The 22,151-nt window shown below is 45.2% G+C and overlaps 1 protein-coding gene across 13 annotated transcripts in view; it reads right to left on the bottom strand.

The window, feature by feature from the left end:
* RNF216 (ring finger protein 216) overlaps nt 1-22,151 on the bottom strand; it is a 77,174-nt gene that overhangs the window by 45,790 nt on the left and 9,233 nt on the right. For 4 of the 13 annotated variants that reach the window (XM_039381466.1, XM_027713210.2, XM_027713214.2 and 1 more), the window contains 14 exons: nt 21,715-21,815; nt 21,466-21,591; nt 17,331-17,459; nt 16,075-16,211; nt 14,202-15,080; nt 12,468-12,544; nt 8,856-8,958; nt 7,875-8,039; nt 6,776-6,890; nt 6,349-6,488; nt 5,374-5,424; nt 4,276-4,413; nt 2,859-3,007; nt 2,334-2,412 (listed from right to left, as the gene is read on the bottom strand). In XM_039381466.1, the coding sequence (XP_039237400.1) occupies nt 2,334-2,412; nt 2,859-3,007; nt 4,276-4,413; nt 5,374-5,424; nt 6,349-6,488; nt 6,776-6,890; nt 7,875-8,039; nt 8,856-8,958; nt 12,468-12,544; nt 14,202-15,080; nt 16,075-16,211; nt 17,331-17,397 (2,100 nt within the window). In that variant the 5' untranslated portion in view covers nt 17,398-17,459; nt 21,466-21,591; nt 21,715-21,815. Of the gene's footprint in view, nt 1-2,333; nt 2,413-2,858; nt 3,008-4,275; nt 4,414-5,373; nt 5,425-6,348; nt 6,489-6,775; nt 6,891-7,874; nt 8,040-8,855; nt 8,959-12,467; nt 12,545-14,201; nt 15,081-16,074; nt 16,212-17,330; nt 17,460-21,465; nt 21,592-21,714; nt 21,819-22,151 lie in introns of all 13 variants that reach the window. The other 9 variants (XM_027713209.2, XM_039381465.1, XM_039381464.1 and 6 more) reach the window with 6 other exon arrangements.

Here is a 22,151-nt window from a genome sequence, read left to right as displayed (position 1 = left end):
AACTTAACGCCACACAGCTGGAGCCAGAGTGGCCCTGGCAGATGGTGCCAGCTCATCCCCGTGCTCTCCGTGCACTCAGAGGGCACCAGCAGCTCTGCCCCTTGCCCAGGTTACAGTTTGCCACATTTTGGTCCCTGCAAGGCTCAAATGACTAAAACTACAGGTGAGATGCATAAGAAGTGACCTGGGTATGTGTAGAGCTCTTAGTGTGGAGCCCACATACAGATACACAGCCAAAATTAAAGCTTCCAGCTGGTTCCCATCACTTGCTTTACAACATATCCATAACTGGCGCAAATATGAATCAACCTCCCTGCAAGATTTGAAGGAAAGCCTGAGAGTATCAACATGAACTCCCAAAGCAAGACAAAGGTTCAGGTGATGGAGCACAGGAATACAACAGGTCCACCATCTGGTCCTCCTCTCCCCACCCTCGAAGAGCCCTGAGGTTTTGGGAGAGGCACATTTTGACCTTCCCCTTTCCACACTTCCCCTCACTCTAGGTTCAGCTGTGCGAGTGCAGTCCTTCCAAGCAGAGAGGGACTCCTTCCAGAATCAGTCATCACCACCACAGAGTCTGCCAGAGGCACTGCTAGCAAAGCCAAAGCATCCTCTTCAACCTCTGTGGAGTTCCCTAGATTAGCCCTTTCCTCCCTAAGGGCAACTGTTTCCTGCAAGTAAGAGCATTAACTGAAATTCTCCATTCTGGAGAGAGACTGAGATAGCGGGAACATGAAGCACCACTGCAGCTGATGCCGTGAGACACCACATCCTGCTCTCCAAATTCCTCACCCTCGACTTCAAATCCTAAAGTCGTTAAAGACTTTTCCTAAGAAGAGCACAAAGCTACTCAGCAGATTTTCAGCTAATGAATCAACACAAGCTGTCCAGGAAACCAGAAATCCAGCCCACTGGAATGCTGTAACCCCAGGAGGGGGGGAACAGGCAGTACACTGGGAAGGAAATGAAACAGCAAAGCAGAAGGAAAGGAACATTTCAGCAGTGATCCCTCTTACCACAGCTACTCTGCTGCATTACACATTTTCAGGGAAAAAAACTTCAATTCGTTTTGCACACTGAAGGGTTCATGTTTTTCAAGCCTAAATTCTGTTCTGTGGTGCTGACATGTACATTTTGAAAACAATTCGGTTTTTGCAAAAGCAGTAAGAAAAAACCTGATATTTAACCGTGAATCAACATTGCCACCTAGTGCCTAACAAACGTCCTCGCTCCAACACTGGGACAATCTATCAGCTCTACATTCCCTTCCCACACGCAAGGGGTAGATGTCAGCAAAACCTGTCTGGAGATTAGAGATTTAAAATGGAATTGTGCATCTTTCATAAGCAGATTTCTCCCTGTAGCAAGTTCAATTTTCATGTCAGAATGCAAAGTCCACTGCTGGCAACTTCAGCTTCTCCAGACAGTACAGGCAAACGGGGATACCACCTCAGTGTGAGAACCCAAAGCTACGGCAGCTACAAGTGCAGGGTTAGAGCTCTCAAGAGGAATTTCAGTGGTTTGCAGAAATCTGTGCTGAGGGACAGACAGTTCCCCAAATCAAATTCATTGTGGCTACAGTGATACAAGAGGCCTTGTAGCTTCAGTGGCAAACACTGATCCTGCCCTGCCTTGGCTCACTGGCAACGTAAGAAGGGTCCTGCACACGTTCACAAGACTGGGAAACACATTTCTGTGCTTCTGTTTTTCCCTGGAACAGACGGTGCAGAAGCAGCAAGTTTTCCCTCACTCCATCCCCCCACTTGGCCTGATGATTCTCCTGTTATGGCCATTAGCAGACTGAGAGGAGCACAAAGATCTGGTGCCCTTGGAATGGCTGACATTTCAGTGAGCTCTTCCAGTCAGTTTTTTTGTCACTTCCAACAGGATCTCTATTCAGGTGACCACATGAAATAAAAATGCAGGTTCTAATTCCCTCAAGGATTGGATGTAAGGCTGTTTCAGCTCATTCTCCATTACGTTTTATTAGATAAAAGATTACAATTTGGTTTTGACTTTTAAACGCCCAGTTCCTTGTTCACCTAAACCCCTTCTATAAAGCAAGACAACAACCTGCACCATCCATAAGCTTTTTTAGCCAACATCTTTCAAGACAAGACAGGAATCCTGCTTTTTATCAACAGCACCCTGAAATTCATCTGTCCAGCCACACACTTAGGGAGTCTCAGTAGGATCCAGCAAACACTTTGGCTGCTGCCCTGTGGAGCCACATGAGATATCCATTCACCTGCTGCTAGGAAGTGTGAGTTGTCCTCCCAGCTCTCCTGCCCAACACTCCAGAAGAGACCAAATGGCAAATATCCCCCAATTACCTTTCTGCAGCGGGGATTAGGGCAGCTGAACCGCTTCACATCATTGTCCAGTAAAGCTGGGAAGTTACAGAAGGGACACCTGCAGCCCAAAATAAGATGCCATTAATGCAGAGTGCCAAACATAGCTTTGCTGAAAGCAGATTTAGTCAAATAGCTGTGTGGAAGTTACTAAGGCTGCCAACCCAACGCCTGTCGCCAGGATGTGCTGACTGCTGCCTTTTTGCTCATATTTCTTCGATCACTTCCCTGTTTGCAATCAAAATATTATATGCTCAGCACTGCTTTTGACCGTGTAATTTAGAGGATCAGCACAGAGCTGGCAAGCAAGTCTTGGGGGAGACAAGTCTATTGAATTTTAATCTGCTCCTAGTCAAAGGCAGAATAAAAACAGACCTGGGAAGGCAGAAGCCTGAATTTATAATCCAGCTCTTTGAAAGCTGCCTATCTCAGAGTCAGCATGCATTTAGGGTTTCAGGGAACAATTTTCTACAGCAGTAAGTGCAGTATCCTCTGCAGGACACTCACCTGACAAGCTCATCTGCACAGGCAGCAGCCACCTCCTCCTCAGCTTTCCTCTCGTAGTATTTACAGAGGATGTTCTCTGGAAGCACTTTCTCCAGCTCACTGGTGGGGAAGGAACATGTGCAACTGCCTTCCATGCAGCTGAGCTCTGACTGGGGTTGGAAAGAGAACTCAGGTTCAGTATGATACAATCAAAAAGCAAAACTCAGTACCCAGAACATTACCAAATAAACCAGTGCAGAGCCTTGCTCAGAGAGAATAAGAGTTTAAGTCAGCAGATCCCAGAATGGTTTGGGGTTGGAAGGGACCTTAAAAAAAAAAAAAAAAAAAGAAAAAAAAAAATCAACCAGTTTCAACCCTCCTGCCCTGGCAGGAAGAACTTCCACTATCCCAGATTGCTCCAAATTCCATCCAACCTGGCCTTGAACACTTCCAGGGATGGGGCAGCCACAGCTTCTCTGGGCAACCTGTGCCAGGGCCTCCCTACCCTCACAGGGAAGGATTTCTCCCCAGTTTTTTTCCCCAATACCTAATCTAAATCTACCCAAGATGACTGCCAGAGAATGGGTTCATTACAGAAAGAACAAGACTAGTTAAACAAACCAGGCCTCAAACAAAGACCGGGCATGAAGATGCTGTTGACAGCTGGGATCACAGCTCACTCCAAATCCACTGTGACCACGTCTTGGCCCATTATTATTGTACATTCTCTGCTGAGAACCAGCACTCTGCTCACGAGCAGCATGGTGCATTCATTTCAATTAAGTCATATAAAATACAGCTGCCAGTTGATACATTTACATGAAACAGATCCCAGAGCACAACAGCATCCCACAGTTTGAGCATCATATCCTGAGGCAAAGGAGCACATTTACCTCAGCGCAGGCTAATGACTTGTTTATAGCTCAGCTAAGTACCAGGATAATTGCTACCTAAATCAGAGGCTAAGAAGGTTAGTAGTACCATAGAGGTACCAACCCCCAAATTAAGTTGGGATCACATTGATATTATGAAGGATAAACAAGCTAGGAGGAGACCAGCCAAGTAAGAGAGAGGTAAAGTGTTCTCTGTGCACATACCACTGGTTTATTAAGTAAAAAATAAAACCCAGACAAGTTATTGTTGTTACTATTGTTGCAGAAAGCTACTATTGTTGCAGAAAGTTTCCTAATAATCAAGTTGCTAAGCACAGAGCACAAAAAAATGGAGGTTAGTAACACTGAAATCCTGAGCAAAGATCTCGTTGTGAAGTTGTTGGCTTCGCGTGATGGTGAGACCGACTTGGATTTCAGGAGCCCATTCCATTCAAATATTTCCTGGGAAGCACATCTGTTTTAAGCAACAACATGAAACAAACAGCACTGTCATCTCCCAACAGCAATCTATCCATCTTCCCCTTGTTCAGTTGTGAAATTCTTACCTTCCCAGAGCCAAAAACTGCCTCCTGAGCATATTTAATTAGGCACTCCTTGCAGAACAAGTGACCGTCTGCGCACTGAGTCAGCTCTTCGAAGGCAAACTCCCCGTAGCAGCAGCGGCACTCGATCATCTGCCCGTCCTGCAGCCACCAGGGGAATCAGCATCAGCATCAAAACATCCATAGCTATAGCAACACACACACACATACACACAACTGCAAGCCATAAACAATGCCAGCATTAATCCTAAAAACCAGCAACAGATATACACTGTTCCGTCAGAGATCCTGTTTGGTGGTCAAAATTCCCTAAGCACCACCAGAAACTCAGTTTTAAGTCACTTAATAGGTACTTGCCCTGCTTGACAGGTTTCAAAAAGCTACAGAACACGTGGTAATTAATAATTCTTAGCCTACAGGCAGAGAAGCATCTTGGGTTTGGGAAGCTGCAGTCACAGGGAAGCAGCAGAGTATACATCACTCATAGGAAAACCCAGACTCAGATCTGTTACTCTCTAAAGGAACATTTACCATCTGCCTGGAGAGACCTTGTCTTGGCCGATTCACTGCAGGAGTGGAGAAGCTTGCCACTGCTAAAAAGTTCTCCAAAGTTTGAAGAGAAATGGGCACTGTGACCAAAAAAGTAACCCAAGCTGCTGCAGTGTTCTCTAAATTTTCTTAAAGTGAAAGACCCGATTTTCACGTTTTTAAAGAATTTTTTCTGCAAGTGAGGAAGGCCTTCCCACTGGCTGAGCTCCAACAGCAGTGGATCTCTTTTAAACAGCCACAATGGTGGGAGCAAGAGCCAACCTGGTGCTATTCTGTTGCAATGTTTGTTCTGAGCAGTGAAGATACAAGCTGAATTACTACAGATCATTACGTGCATCAATACTGTCTTGCTGGCCTCAGCTCTTGTCTACCTTTCCTAAAAGCCAGCCAACACACACTACACAGGTCTTGCCAGCTCAGCAAGAGCAGCACAGTGCAAATACAGCTTCAGAAAAGCTCCATTCCAGAAGCCAAAAGAATCTGTGAAGCAGGAAGTGCAAAATAGTGTCTATGCATAAGGTGAACTCAACAGATCACATTATAGATACTGACCTTCTGATACTGCTCCTCATTCATCTGCAGAGCCAGGAGGAAGTCTGCATGCTGTAAGAGAGACGTGCATCTGTATTTACAGAACAGATAAAGCAATTTTCCAAACTCTACACTCATTTACATTATCTCAGGACTTGCAAACCACCATAAAAGGCTCGCTGTCTGCTTATAACATCACTCAGCCCAGCCCTCCAATCCATTAAGCTATTTATGATTCAGCTAAAACAGATGGGAGAAGCAAAGGCAGCAAGAACAAAGAACTAAATTCTATATTATGGAGGGCTGCTGGTTCAGGTTTCCACAGGCAGAGATGATCTCACCCAACGGGCCCCTCCAGAGAACATGAGCTTTGTGTTTCAAAGGAGACACTATCCATCTGCCTAGGAGACAAGGATCTTTAAGGAGCTGCTTTAGAGAGGACTGTGGGTGCAGAGCTGTGAATTCAGTCCTTCCTCAGCCTATGAGGGGAAGACAACACACGAGCGGGTGTTGCAGGGTTCTGCTTCAAGACACACAGTTCTCAGCACAGGACAAGCCGTTCTGGAGCCACAGGATTGCCAGCTTGTGGAAGGGAGAGCGAGTGGACAGCCTGCCTTGGGCCTGGTCATTACTCACCACCACCACTGAGCTGCAATTACAAGCCCTAAAGCAGCAGAGAAGCCTGCTAGCAGTTAGAGGAAAGAATTAGTTAGTAGAGTTTTTACCACTTCGCAGCAAAAAAAAGGCCCAGAAGGGTGTTTGCACAAGTAGCAGCTGCACATTTAAGTAAATATGAAACTCTGTGCTTGGCTTCTTTCCTTCAAAATTGAGTTACTTGGGAAGAGACATATGTGTTAACAGGTAGGGAATAGTTATTCAATATTTGGTTCAGTGTTTGAATTTCTGTAAGAGACAGATTTTCACATTTAGGGCCAAAACCTTGACAGTTGTTGAAGTTGTTTGCACCAGAAGATCAAAGCAGCTCCTATCACTCACCTCTGCCATCTCTTTCACTTTCTGCTCATAGAATTCCTGCTCCAGCAGCACCGGTGGGAGAAGAGAGAGCTTGTCATAGGACCTCCAGTGCCGTCTCTTATTCTCCAGGAAGAACATCCGCTTCTCAATTTTCACATCCCCTGAAGCAGAGTTAAAGGCACAATGAAATGGGAATGGAGCAGCCAGAACAAAGCTTAAACCCTTCGTCCTCCACCTGCCACCAGCTGTGTAACTTCAGCATCTCAAACAGCACTGTACCAAGCAGAGGCACTAATGAAGAGGATCTCCAAAACAGATACCAGGCAGTGACAGAAACTCAGCTGTTTTGGGACCACATCCCCTTTTTAAGAACAGTGCTTTGTGCTGCAAGCCTGTTCTGTTCACAATAACGAAACAGAGAACACAACACATGCAGCTTGGCATTTACCTTGCTCAAATTTGAAGTCTATATATGAATATTGATTCATTTCTTTCCTCCTTTTTCGTTTCCCACTGGTTTCGGGAGACAGCTCCTGCCATTTTTTGATAGCATCTGAAAAGGCCTAGAAAACAACAGACAGACTTAAATCCTGTGCCTGGAAGAAAGCAAAAGCATATACTTCAAGCTGAAGCACAGTACAAACATTGGCATAGGACTGATCCAAAACTAAAAAGCCAAACACCCAATATAGAGGCAATTTTACATCCTTCCTTTGCTCACCTTGTTATGTACTCATAAAGTAATCATTCCATAAAAACAAACTAGTTGAATGGTACTTCATAACACCTCATCTAATAACTTGCATCATAGTGCAGTATTAAACAGAGTTGGTTTGGGTTTTTTTGTGGCTGGGTTTGGTTTTTTGTTTAAAAAACTGAGGTTAAAAATACTCAGTGCTCAATCAATCAAGTGAAGAGAAAAGAAGCTCTTGTTTTAGTTAAGTCATGGAATAGTAGAGAAAGAAGCTCAAGCAAGGGGAGTGTATCAGAGGAGCAGATCCAAGTAAAAAGCCTGAAGCCACACTGACATTCAGTTTGTTGATACTTAAAATAAGTGTCTTTGCATCTCCGTTATAGCAAAGCTCTTATGTGGAATACAGGACTCATTCCACAAGTCATAATAAGAAGAAAGAGGACACTGAGGCTTGGGCTTCTTTTCAATTACATGCAGTCAGTTAACTAACAGCAGCAGTTAAATGTTTGAAGATTTAGCTAAATGTCTGGGTTTCATTGGCAATTATACTGCACTTCAGCAGCAGCCGTTGGGGAACACTTCCCAGTTTAATGCATCACCCACCATCATCTAGACAGTGTTTCCCCAGCTCTCCCATTAGAGAAAGTAAAAACTTCCTGCAGCATTCTGTCTGGCCAATAAATTTCAAAAATCTCTACTAAATGGATTAAAACTTCTTAAAAGGAAAGGAAGATTATTATAAAACCCATAATCACACACTAGCAGATGGTACAGTAAGGCAAAAGACGTCTCAGTGCTCTCTGCAGACATGGGAGATAAGCCTAGGAAGGAAAACAGACTTGAGGTGGAGAACCTTTCGTGTGATTGCATAGTGTCCCTTGAGCTCGTGCAGTGCCCACTTGATGTCCTGGCTGCTCAGCATTTTGAAGTCTGCCATGAGCAGGTCAGCTGCCTGGATAAAGCACCGCTGGTCAAGGGGGGCAAGTTTGGAAAAGTCAAAGTAGTCCACTTTAGGCACCTAAGGAGAAAACAAAAGAGATTAAAAGGTTGCTATAAACACACACAAGAACACCCCAAATCACTCTTTCAGTGATCAGGACCTTCTGCAAGACCACCCAAAATTCAGGTTACGTGGCACCCAGTTCTGAGCACCTATGTAACAATCACCTATATAACCAGGGCATGGCATAGGTGTGCAGCCTATTGGTCTGTGCATCTGTGTAGGTGACCTGCACAAGGTAAAATATCATCATCATCATGATAAAGGGTGAAGCTTTATTTGGCTCGAGGTTGAGAGATGCTTCCAAGGGTAGAAAGAGGTATCCAACATTTCTCTCTCAGGCTACAGAGAGCTACTTCAACATACTCAAAGCTCAGAGAATTTTTTTGTCAAATGGACTTTTAAAAACAACTAAAATCAAGCAGCTGTAGGGAGATTTGCAGTTGAGAGACCAAAAGGCAATGCCTAAAGGCCTCACAAGAGAGACCTGAGGGTCGAGGCTACTTCATGGGAGAACGACTGTGGAATTCTTGTCTCAGTTATCAAAATGAACACTTCAGATGGGGCAGTGACAGGCAGGGCAGAGGGGCTCGCTGGAGGCAAAGGAGCAGACACTGCAGCTATGCCACAGCAAAACAGCAGTCTTGGAAATCGTCTTGCAAGCAACTATTGCTATTTAACACAGTCTTAAACATGCCCAGGGGCCTCCTGTGAAAGCACAGCTCAGCCAAGCACTCTGCAAACACACACTAATCAAACCAGACATCCCAAGGTCCACTCAGGCTGAACAGACTGGCCCAGAGGCACACTGGAGATGAGGATAGTCTCACTTGCCTTTGTCTCATCTTGGCTGGCAAGCAGGCTGCTGCTGGGATTCAAAACCACTCTGCCTTCCTTCTTTGGGTAATCTGGATTTTCCAGAAGAAAGTTACAAAGTCTGAAAAGATAAATATAGTTACTTCAGGGTTGGGGAGCTCAGGTTCATTTCTCACTTGTCCAATTTTTAGTATCCTGTAATTATGAGGCTACACAGGCAAGTCACAGTCTGCTCTGGAAGGATCAAGGGAGGTCCTAGACTTGAATAAACTTCAAGTAAATGACTGAGAATTAAGTAAAAAATGATCAGCTGTGTGGCTGCAGAAGGACAAGCAAATAAATCTGTCTTTCAACAAGTAAATTTACATACGTGAAGCTTGTATAGGTAAGCTATTAATCATCTATGGAAAAAACAGCCTAAAAATCCCTACAAAACCTGTGAAAGGTTGAGGTCTTCCTGAACAAAATACTACAGATTCAAATTTGAATTAAAGCCTCCATTCTCAATCTATCATCACATTAAAGCAACCAGAGCAACCTGGTCTAGTGGAAGGTGTCCCTGCCTGTGGCAGGGTGCTGGAATCAAGTGATCTTTAAGATCCTTTCCAACTCAAACCATTCTGTGATTCCACAAATAAAGCAGTGACAAAAACATGTTTAAACTATGTGTGCATGCAATACACACTCTGAATACAGGTTTCATTGTAATAAAGCCTGAAATTACACCAGCGTTATCCAAATTCCAGTAGAAACTGGTCTGGTGAGAACAGCACTTAGAAAATAATCACTAAAATTGCTGACAAAAATTGCATAATAGCCTGTAAATGCAGCATACCTGAGGCCCTATCACAAATAGTTATGACTGTCAGGTAAATGTAGTTTAAATGACTATTTTAGCTTAGAAACGACTCAGCAAGCGGTTTCCAAATATGCAATTGCTGGAGACCACAAACACCCCAGCAGCCCTTCTGAAAGGGCAGCCTGCTGCAGGCTGTCGGGCTGAATCAGACTCTCACAGCTTGTTCTCAGCCCTCACCAACCAGCTGTGCTGGCTGGGTCAAGTAACAGAAGCTGTTCCTCAGTTTCCCCAGCTGTAGAATAAGATCCCTCTGAAAGGAGCCAGGACAAGCAATTAACATTTGTAAAACTATTGGAATGAGAAGGTGCTAGGCTGCAGCAAAGACATAATTGCAGCTAATTTACATTCCTGATGTCAGAAATCAGGCCCTAATTAAGAAATCTGAACTGGCTGGAAGCATTAACCCACTATCAAGGCACGATTACTTTAGCCCTGCTTTCACATTCAAAGCAGGGGCATTTCTTTTTGCTTAATCGGGTATTGACATATTGAGCCAGAAGCTTTTGACCGAGTGTGAATGCTCCCGCACACAAAAGCTGAATAGATGATACCCTGCTAAGAGGAGCTCCCACATCTTATCTTTCACATCAGTTGGGTTTTAAGACGATCATTTGGGGGGGGGAAACAACAAAATATCTCGGCACTGGGCATTTAATAGCTTTCAGCTCCCAGCTCCCCCCATCCCTTTGGTGAAAGATAACTGTTTTAATCCAACACAACGGCAACTTCAAGGAGCTCAAACCGCAGCTCAAACGGTCAGGATACATTTGAACTACCCTGCATGCTGCCATTTCAACACTCAGGGTTTTTGGGGATGTTAACCTTCAGTGTCTGACAATTAGTTAAGTGGGTCCCGGCACACAACCACACACACTCAGGCACTGTTCATTAATATCTGCACCACAGGACACAGAGCTGGTTAAAAGCCTCATCCCTGCCCAAACCCAGCCACCCTTATTTATTATATTTCAAGCCTGATTCAGCTTGACACACCGTGGAGATCAAAGAGTCCCTGCCAGCGAGGCTGACCAGTGCTTTGACCCATTTGTTCTCATACAAAAGCTGCAGTGACAACTCAAAAGATAGTTTGGTTAAAGGAATAAAAATATCGAGAAGAAATCTTTATCATCCAGTAAGTGGGTAACGCACCGCTGAGCAGACACTGTAGCTGCCTACAGGGAAGCCTGGAAGCACCTTTTCATCTCACTGGGTCTGTGGCACACAATGGGAGAGAAGAGATTTCGGGAGCAGAAAGGGAAGGAACACATTAAGACCGATGGAAGCCGATAGTACGATTTAATTCCATCAGGCTTTGCTAAATCCCCGCAGGACACAAAGATGAGTTTTTTCACACAGTCTGCGAGGGTCTTGCAGCCAGATTGCCCAACCTCAACAGACCAATCGCCCCAAGAAATGGCCCTGCTGGTCTTCTACACGCCTACCACAACCATCCGCCTCGAGGGGCACCCAGTCTGTGGTAGGGACACCCAAAAGTTGCTCCACCACTGCAGGGAAAGCACTTTGGAAAGCAAGAAAAGTTACAGTCTGATGACTTTCTAACCAAGCCCTACTTTGGAGACACTACTTCACAACACAGGCAAAGCAGCAGAATAGGAAATCTATGCCCAATGGATGGGATCATCCTTAGTTCCTCGCCAGTTAACTTATTTATGGCCCAGTAACTAATTCTAAGCCTCACACACTTAAATACTGCTTAATTAGTGCCCCAGTTAGCTGGAAAGGGCATTGGATTTATACAAGTGAATACTCTGGCAACCAACACCTATTCTTCATTCCTGTATAACGTGTTGGAGACAGCAGTGACAGTTGCAGAGAGAGAAAGAGAGGCCACCAAGCATCAGAAACCAGTCACAAGTGATTTACTTCAAACCACTCTCCCCCCAGTGCTGCCGGTGCCAACACACGCAATCCTTCGCTCCTCGGCTCTGCAAACTGCACCCAGAAGGGCAGGGAGATGATGCAACTCAGCAATAAGGTTAATCACTTTTTTTTTTAAACTTTTGACTCCAACATGACTCCCAGAGATCTCCAGCATGATGAACACTAGGGTACCCCTGAGCCGTTAACACAGCTTGGAAAGCAACAGTCTTCGCACTGATATTTCTTTCAGCTCCTTTTATTTCACTTCTTAGCTCACATTTCTGCTCAGTTTGACCAAAATTAGTACTTCAGCAGATCTCTAGAACCAATCCTACCAGCCCTTAAATGTGCTTGCTCTATTTTATCTGTAAAAAGTGATGTGAGAGAACTCAAGCAGCACCGCTGCTACTTAAGCAAGTAAAGGGGATAAAAGCCAACATCATGACACTAAATAATGAAGTCCAAGCCAGTATCAGCTTCACCTGGAAAAAGCCAAAAATCAGTGAAATGAAGAGGCAGGGGACCATTTTCTCCAACTCAAAACTCAACAACACACCTTCATACCGTGTTTTATAAAAGTCATCTTAACACCTTAATCCTGATACTCATCCTTTTTAAGGACCCCAGTATAAGACTAAATTATATGTAATATCTTTAAATTAGCAAATGATCTTAAAAGCAGAGAAACTACAGCACAATATCAGAATTACAGAGGATTTAAGAACAGCTCTACTACAAGTAGAAACCAAAACCACTCTGCTCTTTTGCAGTATCAAGGCAGTGCTGAGTCCTAGACTGGATGTGCTCTGGAACAGCATCACTGGCTGGTGTGGACATGGAAATGTGCTGCAAGTTGTAGGACACATTGTGGTTCTTGGCTCTGTACTTACACATTTAAGTCATAGCAGTTCTTGATGATGATTAATTCTTCAATATATTCCTTCTTCACATCTGGGAATCTTGCTTCCTACAGTAGGAAAAGCTAAAGGTTACACAGGTATTTGAGGAGCTGTGTAGCACACGTAGCAACAGCACCAAAGACAGGGATTTATAGGTAATTATCTGGCACACTCCTGAGACTGGGGACAAAACAGTCAAGAGACCATTTACATCCATCCAGTCTGGCTACTGCAAGCTGCTGGCTTTCCTTTGCTCCACACCATGATTGCTAACAGCTCTTTCTCAAAGGAAGAGTGTGGGTAGTGATGTGAAAGGCCACGAGCCCTAAGGAGAGATTCAGACTCGATGGAAGCAGGGAAGGCACGGAGGTATGACCTACAATACAAGGAAAGCTAATATTTACCTTCAGCCAGACCTTAAGGAGTTCTAGATTGTGTGCTGAAATACAACATTCCAAAAGGAAAAAACCAACACCACAAATACCCACCCAAAGCACCCAGACACACCAGCAACGAGACCAGGACAGACAACAAACCTTTACTGGCATTTCTGGGAAGGCTCTCCCAGCATTTGTCACATAGTAGAGAACACTCTTTGCTGCTCTCTCTCACGTTTCTGTACAAGTATTGCAAATGATTGCACCACGTGGTATTTTGCTTTACAAGACTGGACTGGTCAGGGTTGTCAGGCAACCCTGACAATGCAATAGCAGCTTCTTACCCATCTCAAACAAAGTCACTGATCAACGAGGTCTTACTTGGAAAGAACTGAATTTTGTTGAACTGCTAGGAAAAAAATAGCAGTAAAAAAAAATAGAAAAAAGATATTTTCCTCAACCTCCAGTTTTCCCAAGTAGAATCAGATATGGCATGTAGAGGGAAGACCTGGAAGGGCTGAGGGTGGTGTAAGATACAGATGCAGTAGAATAAGCTTGTTTGCAAAAAAATACTCAATAAAGCATCAAGAGGGATCCTTCCTCCCTAGCAATCAAGGGGAGGAGTGTGCAAACATTAGATACATGAATCACCACATTCTTATTTTGCTTTATTTTTCAAATTTACACCATGTTGCCCAAGCTGCTGAATATACCAAAAGATAAGGAGTGCCCTTCTTGGTGGTTAAGTAGCCAGTGCCCCTCATGCCAACCTTCACATACAGAGTCAGCAAGGAGCATGTGGAGTTAACATACACGAGTCCTCATGCTGCTTATCCAGTTATCTTATCCCTCAGTGCTACTGCTTGGAAATCCACACTGCAAGGGCAACTATTACTCCTTGGCCACAGACCAAACTACTGCAGGAGAGGCAGCTGAAAACAGTCATGGTTCTCAGCCATGTGTCTCTAAGCTTTCTCTAACCCACCCTCTATCCCTCTGCCAGTGTTTGGGGTCTCAGGTTTGCTCAGTTAGCTTCACATCCATTCCTAAAACAGCTCTGCAGAGTTGTGTTAGGAATCAGCCAAACAAAGCCAAACCAGCAGATCCAAGAAGGCAGAAGCCTTTCAGGGAACCAACCCATGTTATTCCACCCCAAACTACAGTTTTCCAAGACAGTTCATCACATGCTCCTCACCAGGTGCATGGCTGAGCATCAGCCAAAGCAACGAGGATCTGCAGCTGGAGCCACCAGGGCTGTGCTCTGAGCACGTGACACTCTACACACCTTGAAAAACCTGCCTGAAAGCATCACACACACAGGAGGCAAACGAGCCCTGGGAATACTCACTGTCTCTCTGATGAGCAGTGCAGTGAGGTCCTGCTCCTGCCCAGCAGCTCCTTGTTCTGGCACGTTGCTGGAGCCAAGTTCCTGAGAGCCCTGTGCGGGGAAGGCCGGGCCCGGCTGCTCGTTGTCCCTCCCTCCCTGCTGACCCGTTTCCTCGGGCGGATGCGCCGGCTGGGGAGAAGCAGGGCCTGGAATCCCGTCCTGCTGTGGCTCCGGCCGGGGGAAGGCTGGCCCAGGAGCCTTCTCTCCATAAGCCCTCAAAGATCCTGGGTCTGCCTCTGGCTGCCCTTGCTGAGGAGCACAACCATTTGCTACAGCACGTGGCTCCTCTTCCGGCATCGGGAAGTACCGGTGTCCCAGCTGGCTGTTCTCCTGGGTCTCCTGGTCCGTGGTGGTTGCAGCAGCTGTTCCTTCGAGGTTTTGCTCTGTCTCCACGTTCTCTCGCCATTCCCGGGCTTCCACCTTTTCCTCCTCTCGTGCTGGAAGGTCTGCATTCTCCAGACTCACAGTTTCTGTGTTAACTAGAGGCTGTGGACTCATCTTTACTGGTAGCACCAAACTTGGACCAGGCTCCTGCTTACTTGTAAGTTCAAAGCTGGGGCCACTAAGCTCAGAGGGTCCAGCCTGCTGCAGTGCAAAGTTCACACTCTGATCCCTGCTTGGTCCAGCACTGCCCTCCACCACATGATTATACCCGTCTCCCTGGCACAGCAGGGCTGAATCCTGCAGATCCGTGCTCCTCAGGGCTGAATCCTGCAGATCCGTGCTCCTCGAGGGCTCAGCAGCACTTTCAGATCCTCCTTCTCCCCCAGTGCTTGCACCCTGCCATGGAGCAGCAGGTCTGATGACATTGGCACGCAGAGGCTGCTGATGCTTCGGGGTCTGAAAAGAACACAGACAAGGGGTAAGTAGGAATTCCTGTCTGCACGTCAGAATCCTTGTTCCAGATACTTTTGCATCTAATCAAACGTCTGATGGGAAGCAGATACACAGTCTGTTTAGCAAGATGCTTAATAAGGCACAAAACTGCAACTCACACATCTTTGTTTCACTGAACTCCATCCTCAGCCTGTCCCCAGGTGCTAAGAGAAAATTTGGGCAGAACCGAGGATGCACAGGACTTTCAGAGTGGAACAAATTCCTAAGCTCACCTCAGTATCCACTTCCCTCCCAGTAAAATAGTCTGGGAACATGGAACTAACTGATGACATATTTTTCTTCTCACCAACTTATTTAAACAAGCAGGAACCAAAGCTCAAAACATTAATCTCTGGCCTTGTTCTTGCCTCTGGCAGACAGACTGCTGTATGCCAACAGAGCCTGAGTGTTCTCTGCTACTGTTTTCAACTAAGAAACAGAAAGCTCAGCTTTGCAACCTATTTTCTCAACGCTTTTGGTTAATTTAATACAAAAGTGGAATATATTCTCAAGATAATATAGATAAGAAATGCTGCAAAAATATAAGTGCATGCAACAGCCCAACATGAATGCAAACAGCATAGAGGAATATTAAGCATACAAGGTGTGTATATAAATCAAACAAGGCATGGATTGAAAACCCACCTTCTATGGAAGATCAAGTCCTCTTACACAACACACCACCTCTCTGGATTCAGACAGACAACTTTATGGGAGCTACAACCTTGGTTAAGTAGAACTTTAGCTACAATGTAGTTTAACAATCTAGTTCTCCTCTCTTGTGCCCAAATACGATTAAATAAAGCCAACAAAATGCCATCATTTCAACATTATTTCAGACATCCTAAGTAGATTGCTATAACCACACAGGACTCAGAGGAATGCATCAGATGTTTGCACAAGACTTAGCTATACAGGCCATGAACAAAGCAGAGCAACTACAAGAATGAAAAATTACCTCTGCCAAGATGAACACGTCATCATCATCATCTTCCTCAGGCTGCTGCTTTTCCGGCGTTTCCAGCAACAAAGGTAATTCTTCATCCGAGGAATCTGATATTGTGATAAGGCCTTCGTCCCTGCGGTCTATCCAGTCTGCAGAACAGCAAGTAAAGCTAAAATTAGCTCTTTGCTCAAGGTGAAACTGGAATTTACAGGGCACATGTAGTACCAAAACACCTGAAAGAGCCATCTTCACATCTGCACTGCAGCAACAGGGAAGAAGCGCTCAGAGGTCACTGATCCCTCTGCAAGTTACTCTTACAGCCACTCCTCCCTCCCCAGCCCCTGAGCAAAACGCCTGCACAGCCCCAGCTCACCACGACAGCACCTGCAGGAACAGTCACTGGCACTCATGAAGAGGGTCTTCTATCCCAAACTTCAGCACAAGTCAAGGTGCTCCAGAAGTTACTCTGAACAAGCCATACTTCTGCAGAGAAGTCCTGAACTTTCAGTACCTCGGGAGCACTGCATTTTCTTTTACTAACGTGCAGAGCGTTTTAGCAGAGAGATAAGGTTCTCTGTGCAATTTGGCCTCTTCTGGAAGAGTGAGACTTTGCAGGAGTGCTTTATGCAGGGCTGAGATAGGGCCTGTGGCTGTGGGTGCAGAAGATATCCTTCTATTAGGTGACAACCTTGTCCTCAAGGTTTGTCAAGAGTGGAATATAGATGCTACTGAACACAAGTGATATATTCAAGGCAGAAACGGGGTTTCTGTACTACAGAGAGAACATACAACTATGCTTTTCCTCAATTTTGACAAGTTTTGGCGTATTTTTTAGCATGAGTATTCGTTTATCACCTTTCAGGCATATGGAGAAAGCATAATTTTGAATTGCACTCTTGGAGGAACGGGTGCCAACGCACAGAGCCCTATGAGGGCACAAATGCACGGCCAGCCTCTCTCCTGTGGGGACCTCAGGAGGATGGATCCTCCTTGGATCTGCTGAAACACCTCCACATGGTGTTCCCACGAAGTCAGCAATCTCCCTTAAGGCAGTACAACATGAGAAAGACAAGAGCCAAATATTTTGCATGCCTGCATAACATGAAAGAGCTTTCTGGAGGTGGCTAAGTCAGTGTAACAGAGCAGCGTGTGACAGGACAGAACACACCACCAGCAGTTCCCAGCAATGGCACTCCTGAGAGTTTAGTGACTCTGAGTCCTGATGGTTGTAAGCAGAGTTTTGGAAATAGGCACAACTCAGTACTCACCTTTCCCTCTGTGACTGCGGAAGCTGTTCAAGTTAATCACTTCTTCATTCCCACCTCTCTCTGCCATTTTAAACAGCTGTACCCACAAGTGTCAGTGCCCAGGCATGGCAGGCAGGCTCACATGAGGAACTAGAAGGTAAAATAAAACCAGGAGAGAGTAAGGCAAACTCAACTGCACCCTAAGCAGACTTCCTCAAGACTAGGCCACTAGAACATTTTGGGGCTTCTCCTGGCTCTTCCAGCTCAGTCTCGTCATGAGGATGTTTTTCTGTGCCCCCTTCTCAGTATCTAAGAGCAGACATGTCTATTTTCTGTTCCAACAGTTAAGAAAGTCAACTGAAGAGTGCAATCACCCCGAGAAGTTTCTCTGGAGAAGACATGAAGATTTTTACAGCTGTGCAATCACAAAGTGAGGAGAGATGCAGTTCTGTCCAGACAGGACTCGACCCCTCCCCATATATGGATCTGTTTCCAATAAGTCCAAAACCTGATGCACCAACCCACACAGCAGTGTTCCTTCCACCATCAACTGGTGAGAGGGGCAAAAGCCCCTTGCCTGAGCAGTCACAGGGCAGCTCCACCTAATCCTGCATCTCAAACATCCCAGCTGATGTCATTACAACCACCCCTGTCACCCTTAATGCCATGAAGTCGAGCTCACTTCCACAACACCCATGTTACTGGCATGTCAGAAGGAAGCTGCACCCCTGGCAGGGCAGTATGGAACAAGTCACATTACAGAGCACACTTTCCTGCCACCATCTGCTATCCTAAAGAAGAGATTTCCCTGATTTACAGTGAGCGTTTGGTACAAATTCCAGGATACACCATCTGCTCTCAATCCAGAAAGGAGAACATGACAGGAATCAGGTTCCTTCACAGGACTGAGCTTTTGGGACTAAATGTTGCTACCCCAGCCTGTTCTCAGAGAGGCACAATGAACCAGAGGCTCCCAAACAGGATTAGTGGGACAGAGGAATCACTGCAACCTGAACAGGAGGTTTCCATTTTATGCTCTGTCAGCTTATAGCTCTCAATCCCTATCATGGAGAGGCTGAACAGATGCACAAACTCTGAGCACAGTTTGATCACTGGGAGAAGAATGAAGAAAGTCTTTTTATTGAAAAGTATTCATCTCCTTATTGCAGCACAGAGGAATCTGTACTATTAAATATTTACCAATGCATAACTTGGAAGAAAATGATGGGTCTGCTATAAAAATCCTGTTTGCTAGTACACAAGAGCAGTATAAATTCCTCCTCAGTAATTCTACTTAACATCCCCTGCAGGGAACAGGAGTTGCAGCTAGGGCAGTAAAATGAAGAAATCAGTTCAGATGCACAGGATACAATAATAATAATAAAAATGTATAATTTAGCACTTAAGAAAGCTCAGCAGCTCAGCTCAGTGCCTGAAGCAGCCTTCTCCAGAGGGAACCTCCAGCAGAGAGGTTTCAAGGCTTGGCTACAAACAGCCACGGCTTGGCTACAAACAGCCATGTTCACCCGATCCCTGAACTGGTGATGGTCCAAATTTAGTGGGACATTGGGTGAGGGAACTGCAGAGGCCTCTTCTAACCACCATTACCACAAATATGCAACCACCTCTGTACTGAGCCCTGAGACCTCAGCAGCACACCCTGGTCCCAGCAAGCAACTTCAAGATTATCATGGGTACAGTGATGCTTTGAAAGCGTCTGAAAAGCAAGATTTTGGCAGCATTTCCACCAGGTTCTTCAGCTTCTGCCTTATAAGGAGAAACAAATCTTACTTTATTTGCCAGAATGGCATGAAAGCACTGTTCTCATCATTGCAGGCAGGTGCTTGGGAGCTGGGTCACTGTAAGTCTGCTTGGTGAAAACCCTGGCCTTTCTAAAAGGTCACCCCCACATTATTACAGTTGTATTTTCCCTGGTGCTCAGGAATAGCTACCACCTAGTCCTGTGTTATTACTCTTCCATCCTTAGCTCTCTGAGTCATTTAGCAAACAAAACCAACACGCTTCTTGCCATTTAAAATACGGAGAAATGGAGGCACAGATGGGACCAGCGTGGCCAAGGTCACCGAGCAAACACTGCGAAGCAGCACTTGCAGTCTGCCTGGGGAGGAACAAGGACATTTGTGAAAGCCACAAATCAGCTCTCAGAGCATCAAGCAGTGCAGACAGAGGCTGGACAGGTGTCTGCTCGGATCTGCTCCAAGCAGAGCTAAGTGGCTGGATATTCCTCCCCTTCAGGGACATGTGGTTAGCAGGGCTGGGTGTGCAGGTAACGAGGGTGGGACGACACTGCAAGTGCTCAGCACAGCCACCAAAAAAAATCTTCTCCCAAACAGCTCAAATGGTGCTTTGTCCAATGCTGGCTAAACCCCAGCTGTTCACATACAGGAATGATGGATAAGCCACAAGACATGTTAAGGTTGTATTTTCTACAAGCTACTCCGATCCTGTAGAGAGGAGCTTGCACACTTCAACCTTTAGCACTGAGAAAGGGGTACAGGAAATACTCTGAAATTAAATTTGGGACAAAAAACTGTCTACCCTCTCATACAAGACAAAAACGTGCACACATCACCAACACACTCATGGTGGTTTAAAAGCAGGAATATAATAAATAGCATTAACAGTATACACAGTCAAAGCAACAAAAAAAAAAAGAGCCAAGCCTGGAAAGAACTGGCAATTCTTTCTGCTTCAAAACAGACTGAATAAAAACCCAAGGAGCTTAATAAAGCCCTGCTTTGAGGGTAAAAGCCAAACTTCCACCAAGAGCTAGCAATTCATTTTGTCAATACTCAGTACAGAGCTGAAGTTTAAACAAATATCTATAAGCATGGGCCAGTTCCATCTAGTGGCATGAATAAGAAGTTTATTCATGTTTATAGCACCAGGCCGCCAAGAATGTGAAGTAACAAGATCAAAGCCACCCTGGGGTCTTGCCCTACATAAACAACAATAAAAAAAGCAAGGAAGACAGATGGAAAGAAGCTATTCCATGCTACCTCAGTGATTTCAGTGCCTATTTATAGGTAAAGAATAAGGCTACCTATAAGCAAGCTCTAACATGCCCATCAGCTTTTCTGCAACACAGTCAAGGACAGGAAACTAGAACTGTTTTAAAAGCGAAGGACCTGGCAGCAGCCAGATAAACATTTTGCAAGTTTTTTAGTTTTTCTTTTTTTCTTAAAAGGCTCCCACCTGCACTGCAGCACATCAAGCTGGATTTGGGACTGGAATCCCTATACAGTATCCAGGTGACACAAAACTCATCACGACTTCTAAGATTGACAGTGCAGTGAAGACCACCCCAGTTCCACCCAATTTCACCTCCACTTTTCATATTACTCCACATATTCATGGCTCAGAATCACAGAATATCATGAGGTGGAAGGGGCCCACAAGGATCATCCAGTCCAACTCCTGGCCCTGCACAGGACACCCCAACCATCCCACCCTGTGCCTGAGAGTGTTGTCCAAATGCTCCTTGAGCTCTGGCAGCCCTGGGGAGCCTGTTCAGTGCCCAAACACCCTCTGATGCTGCACATTCAAGTTATTTCACTGCACAGGCAATAAAATCCTCCCCATTATGGATTTTCCTACAGCAGTTTGAGAGGAGAAGGACCCATTAACAGCACAGCTACTGGGAAAACCAGAGACCATCAGGGATTTACCTGTAACAGTTCTCTGAACTGATTAGACCTCAGACTGACAGCTGAAGTCACATGTACTTCCCGACAAGCTCCTCAAACATGCAAAAATATAATCCACAAAACCACTGGTCCCAACCACTACTATGACTTAAAGGATCAGCTGCTATGAGGTGAAGCAGGTCTCGGGAGCACACAGAATGCTTACACAAGGATTTCCAAAACCCAGGCAAAATCCTTTCAAACACCACATTACATATTTTTAGCCTAACCTAAAAATAGGCACCATCAGTGCTGTGCATATATTTAATCTCCTGGTATATGGAGGAGTTTCTGGGCTGCAGTAACTGGAGCAGAACTCAAATCTGCTCCCTCCACCTCGCATTTGTGCTGTGATGAGCATCTTCAGATGGTGCTGGAATTAAAAATGACAGTCAAGGGGAGACCCCCCCCCTCTCCTTACAGTGTAATGTATTTTACCCCCCACTTACAGCATTTGAAATCTTGAACTCCCACATACCCAAGATGGGACTAGACTCAAAGTGTTCTTTCCTGGCTCCAGCTCAAGGCAACAGGACCAGACAGAAAGCACTGCAGGGGAGGTAGGAATTGAGATCCTAAACGAACAGGGGGGAGAGTGGGGAAAAAAAAAAAAAAAGAGCAACTTGAAAGAGATGTCAGCAACATCAAATCACTGTGTTTTAGCCTCTCCCCCACACAGCAATACCACTGTTGCTCACCTACGTTGACAGAAGAGCATCAACTCCTACTTTGTGCCTGCGGGCAGCAAACGTGTCTGCTGGTAGCCTGCGAGCAAGGTGAATTCCTGGCTTGTTTCAAGCTGCTAAAACAAAGAGAAGCTACTTAAATAATGCATGGCTTGTGACAACCAGCAAAATGAAAAGCTAAAAATTCAGTCCTTAAAAAATGTAAAAAAAAAAAAAAAAAAAAAAAAAAAAAAAAAAAAAAAAAAAAAAAAAAAAAAAAAAGCCACAACAGAAGGGAAATAAACCAGCCTGTCAAGCATTTCACTGAAATATTTCAAAGGGTTCACAATTTGCTGGGGGCTGCTCCTTGTTAAGAGTCACTGAGCAGAAGCAGGGAGAGTTTAACAGTGGTTTATCATGTTAAGTGGCATCATCCCAAACAAAAATTAGAAATCCCCTGATCACAAGCC

This window comes from Pipra filicauda, unplaced genomic scaffold (assembly GCF_003945595.2).
Source record: "Pipra filicauda isolate LSUMZ 115617 unplaced genomic scaffold, ASM394559v2 scaffold226_size1812527_pilon, whole genome shotgun sequence".
NCBI lineage: Eukaryota > Metazoa > Chordata > Aves > Passeriformes > Pipridae > Pipra > Pipra filicauda.
The sequence above is the reverse complement of the archived record's forward strand: the minus strand, read 5'-3'. Positions and strand labels throughout refer to the sequence as shown.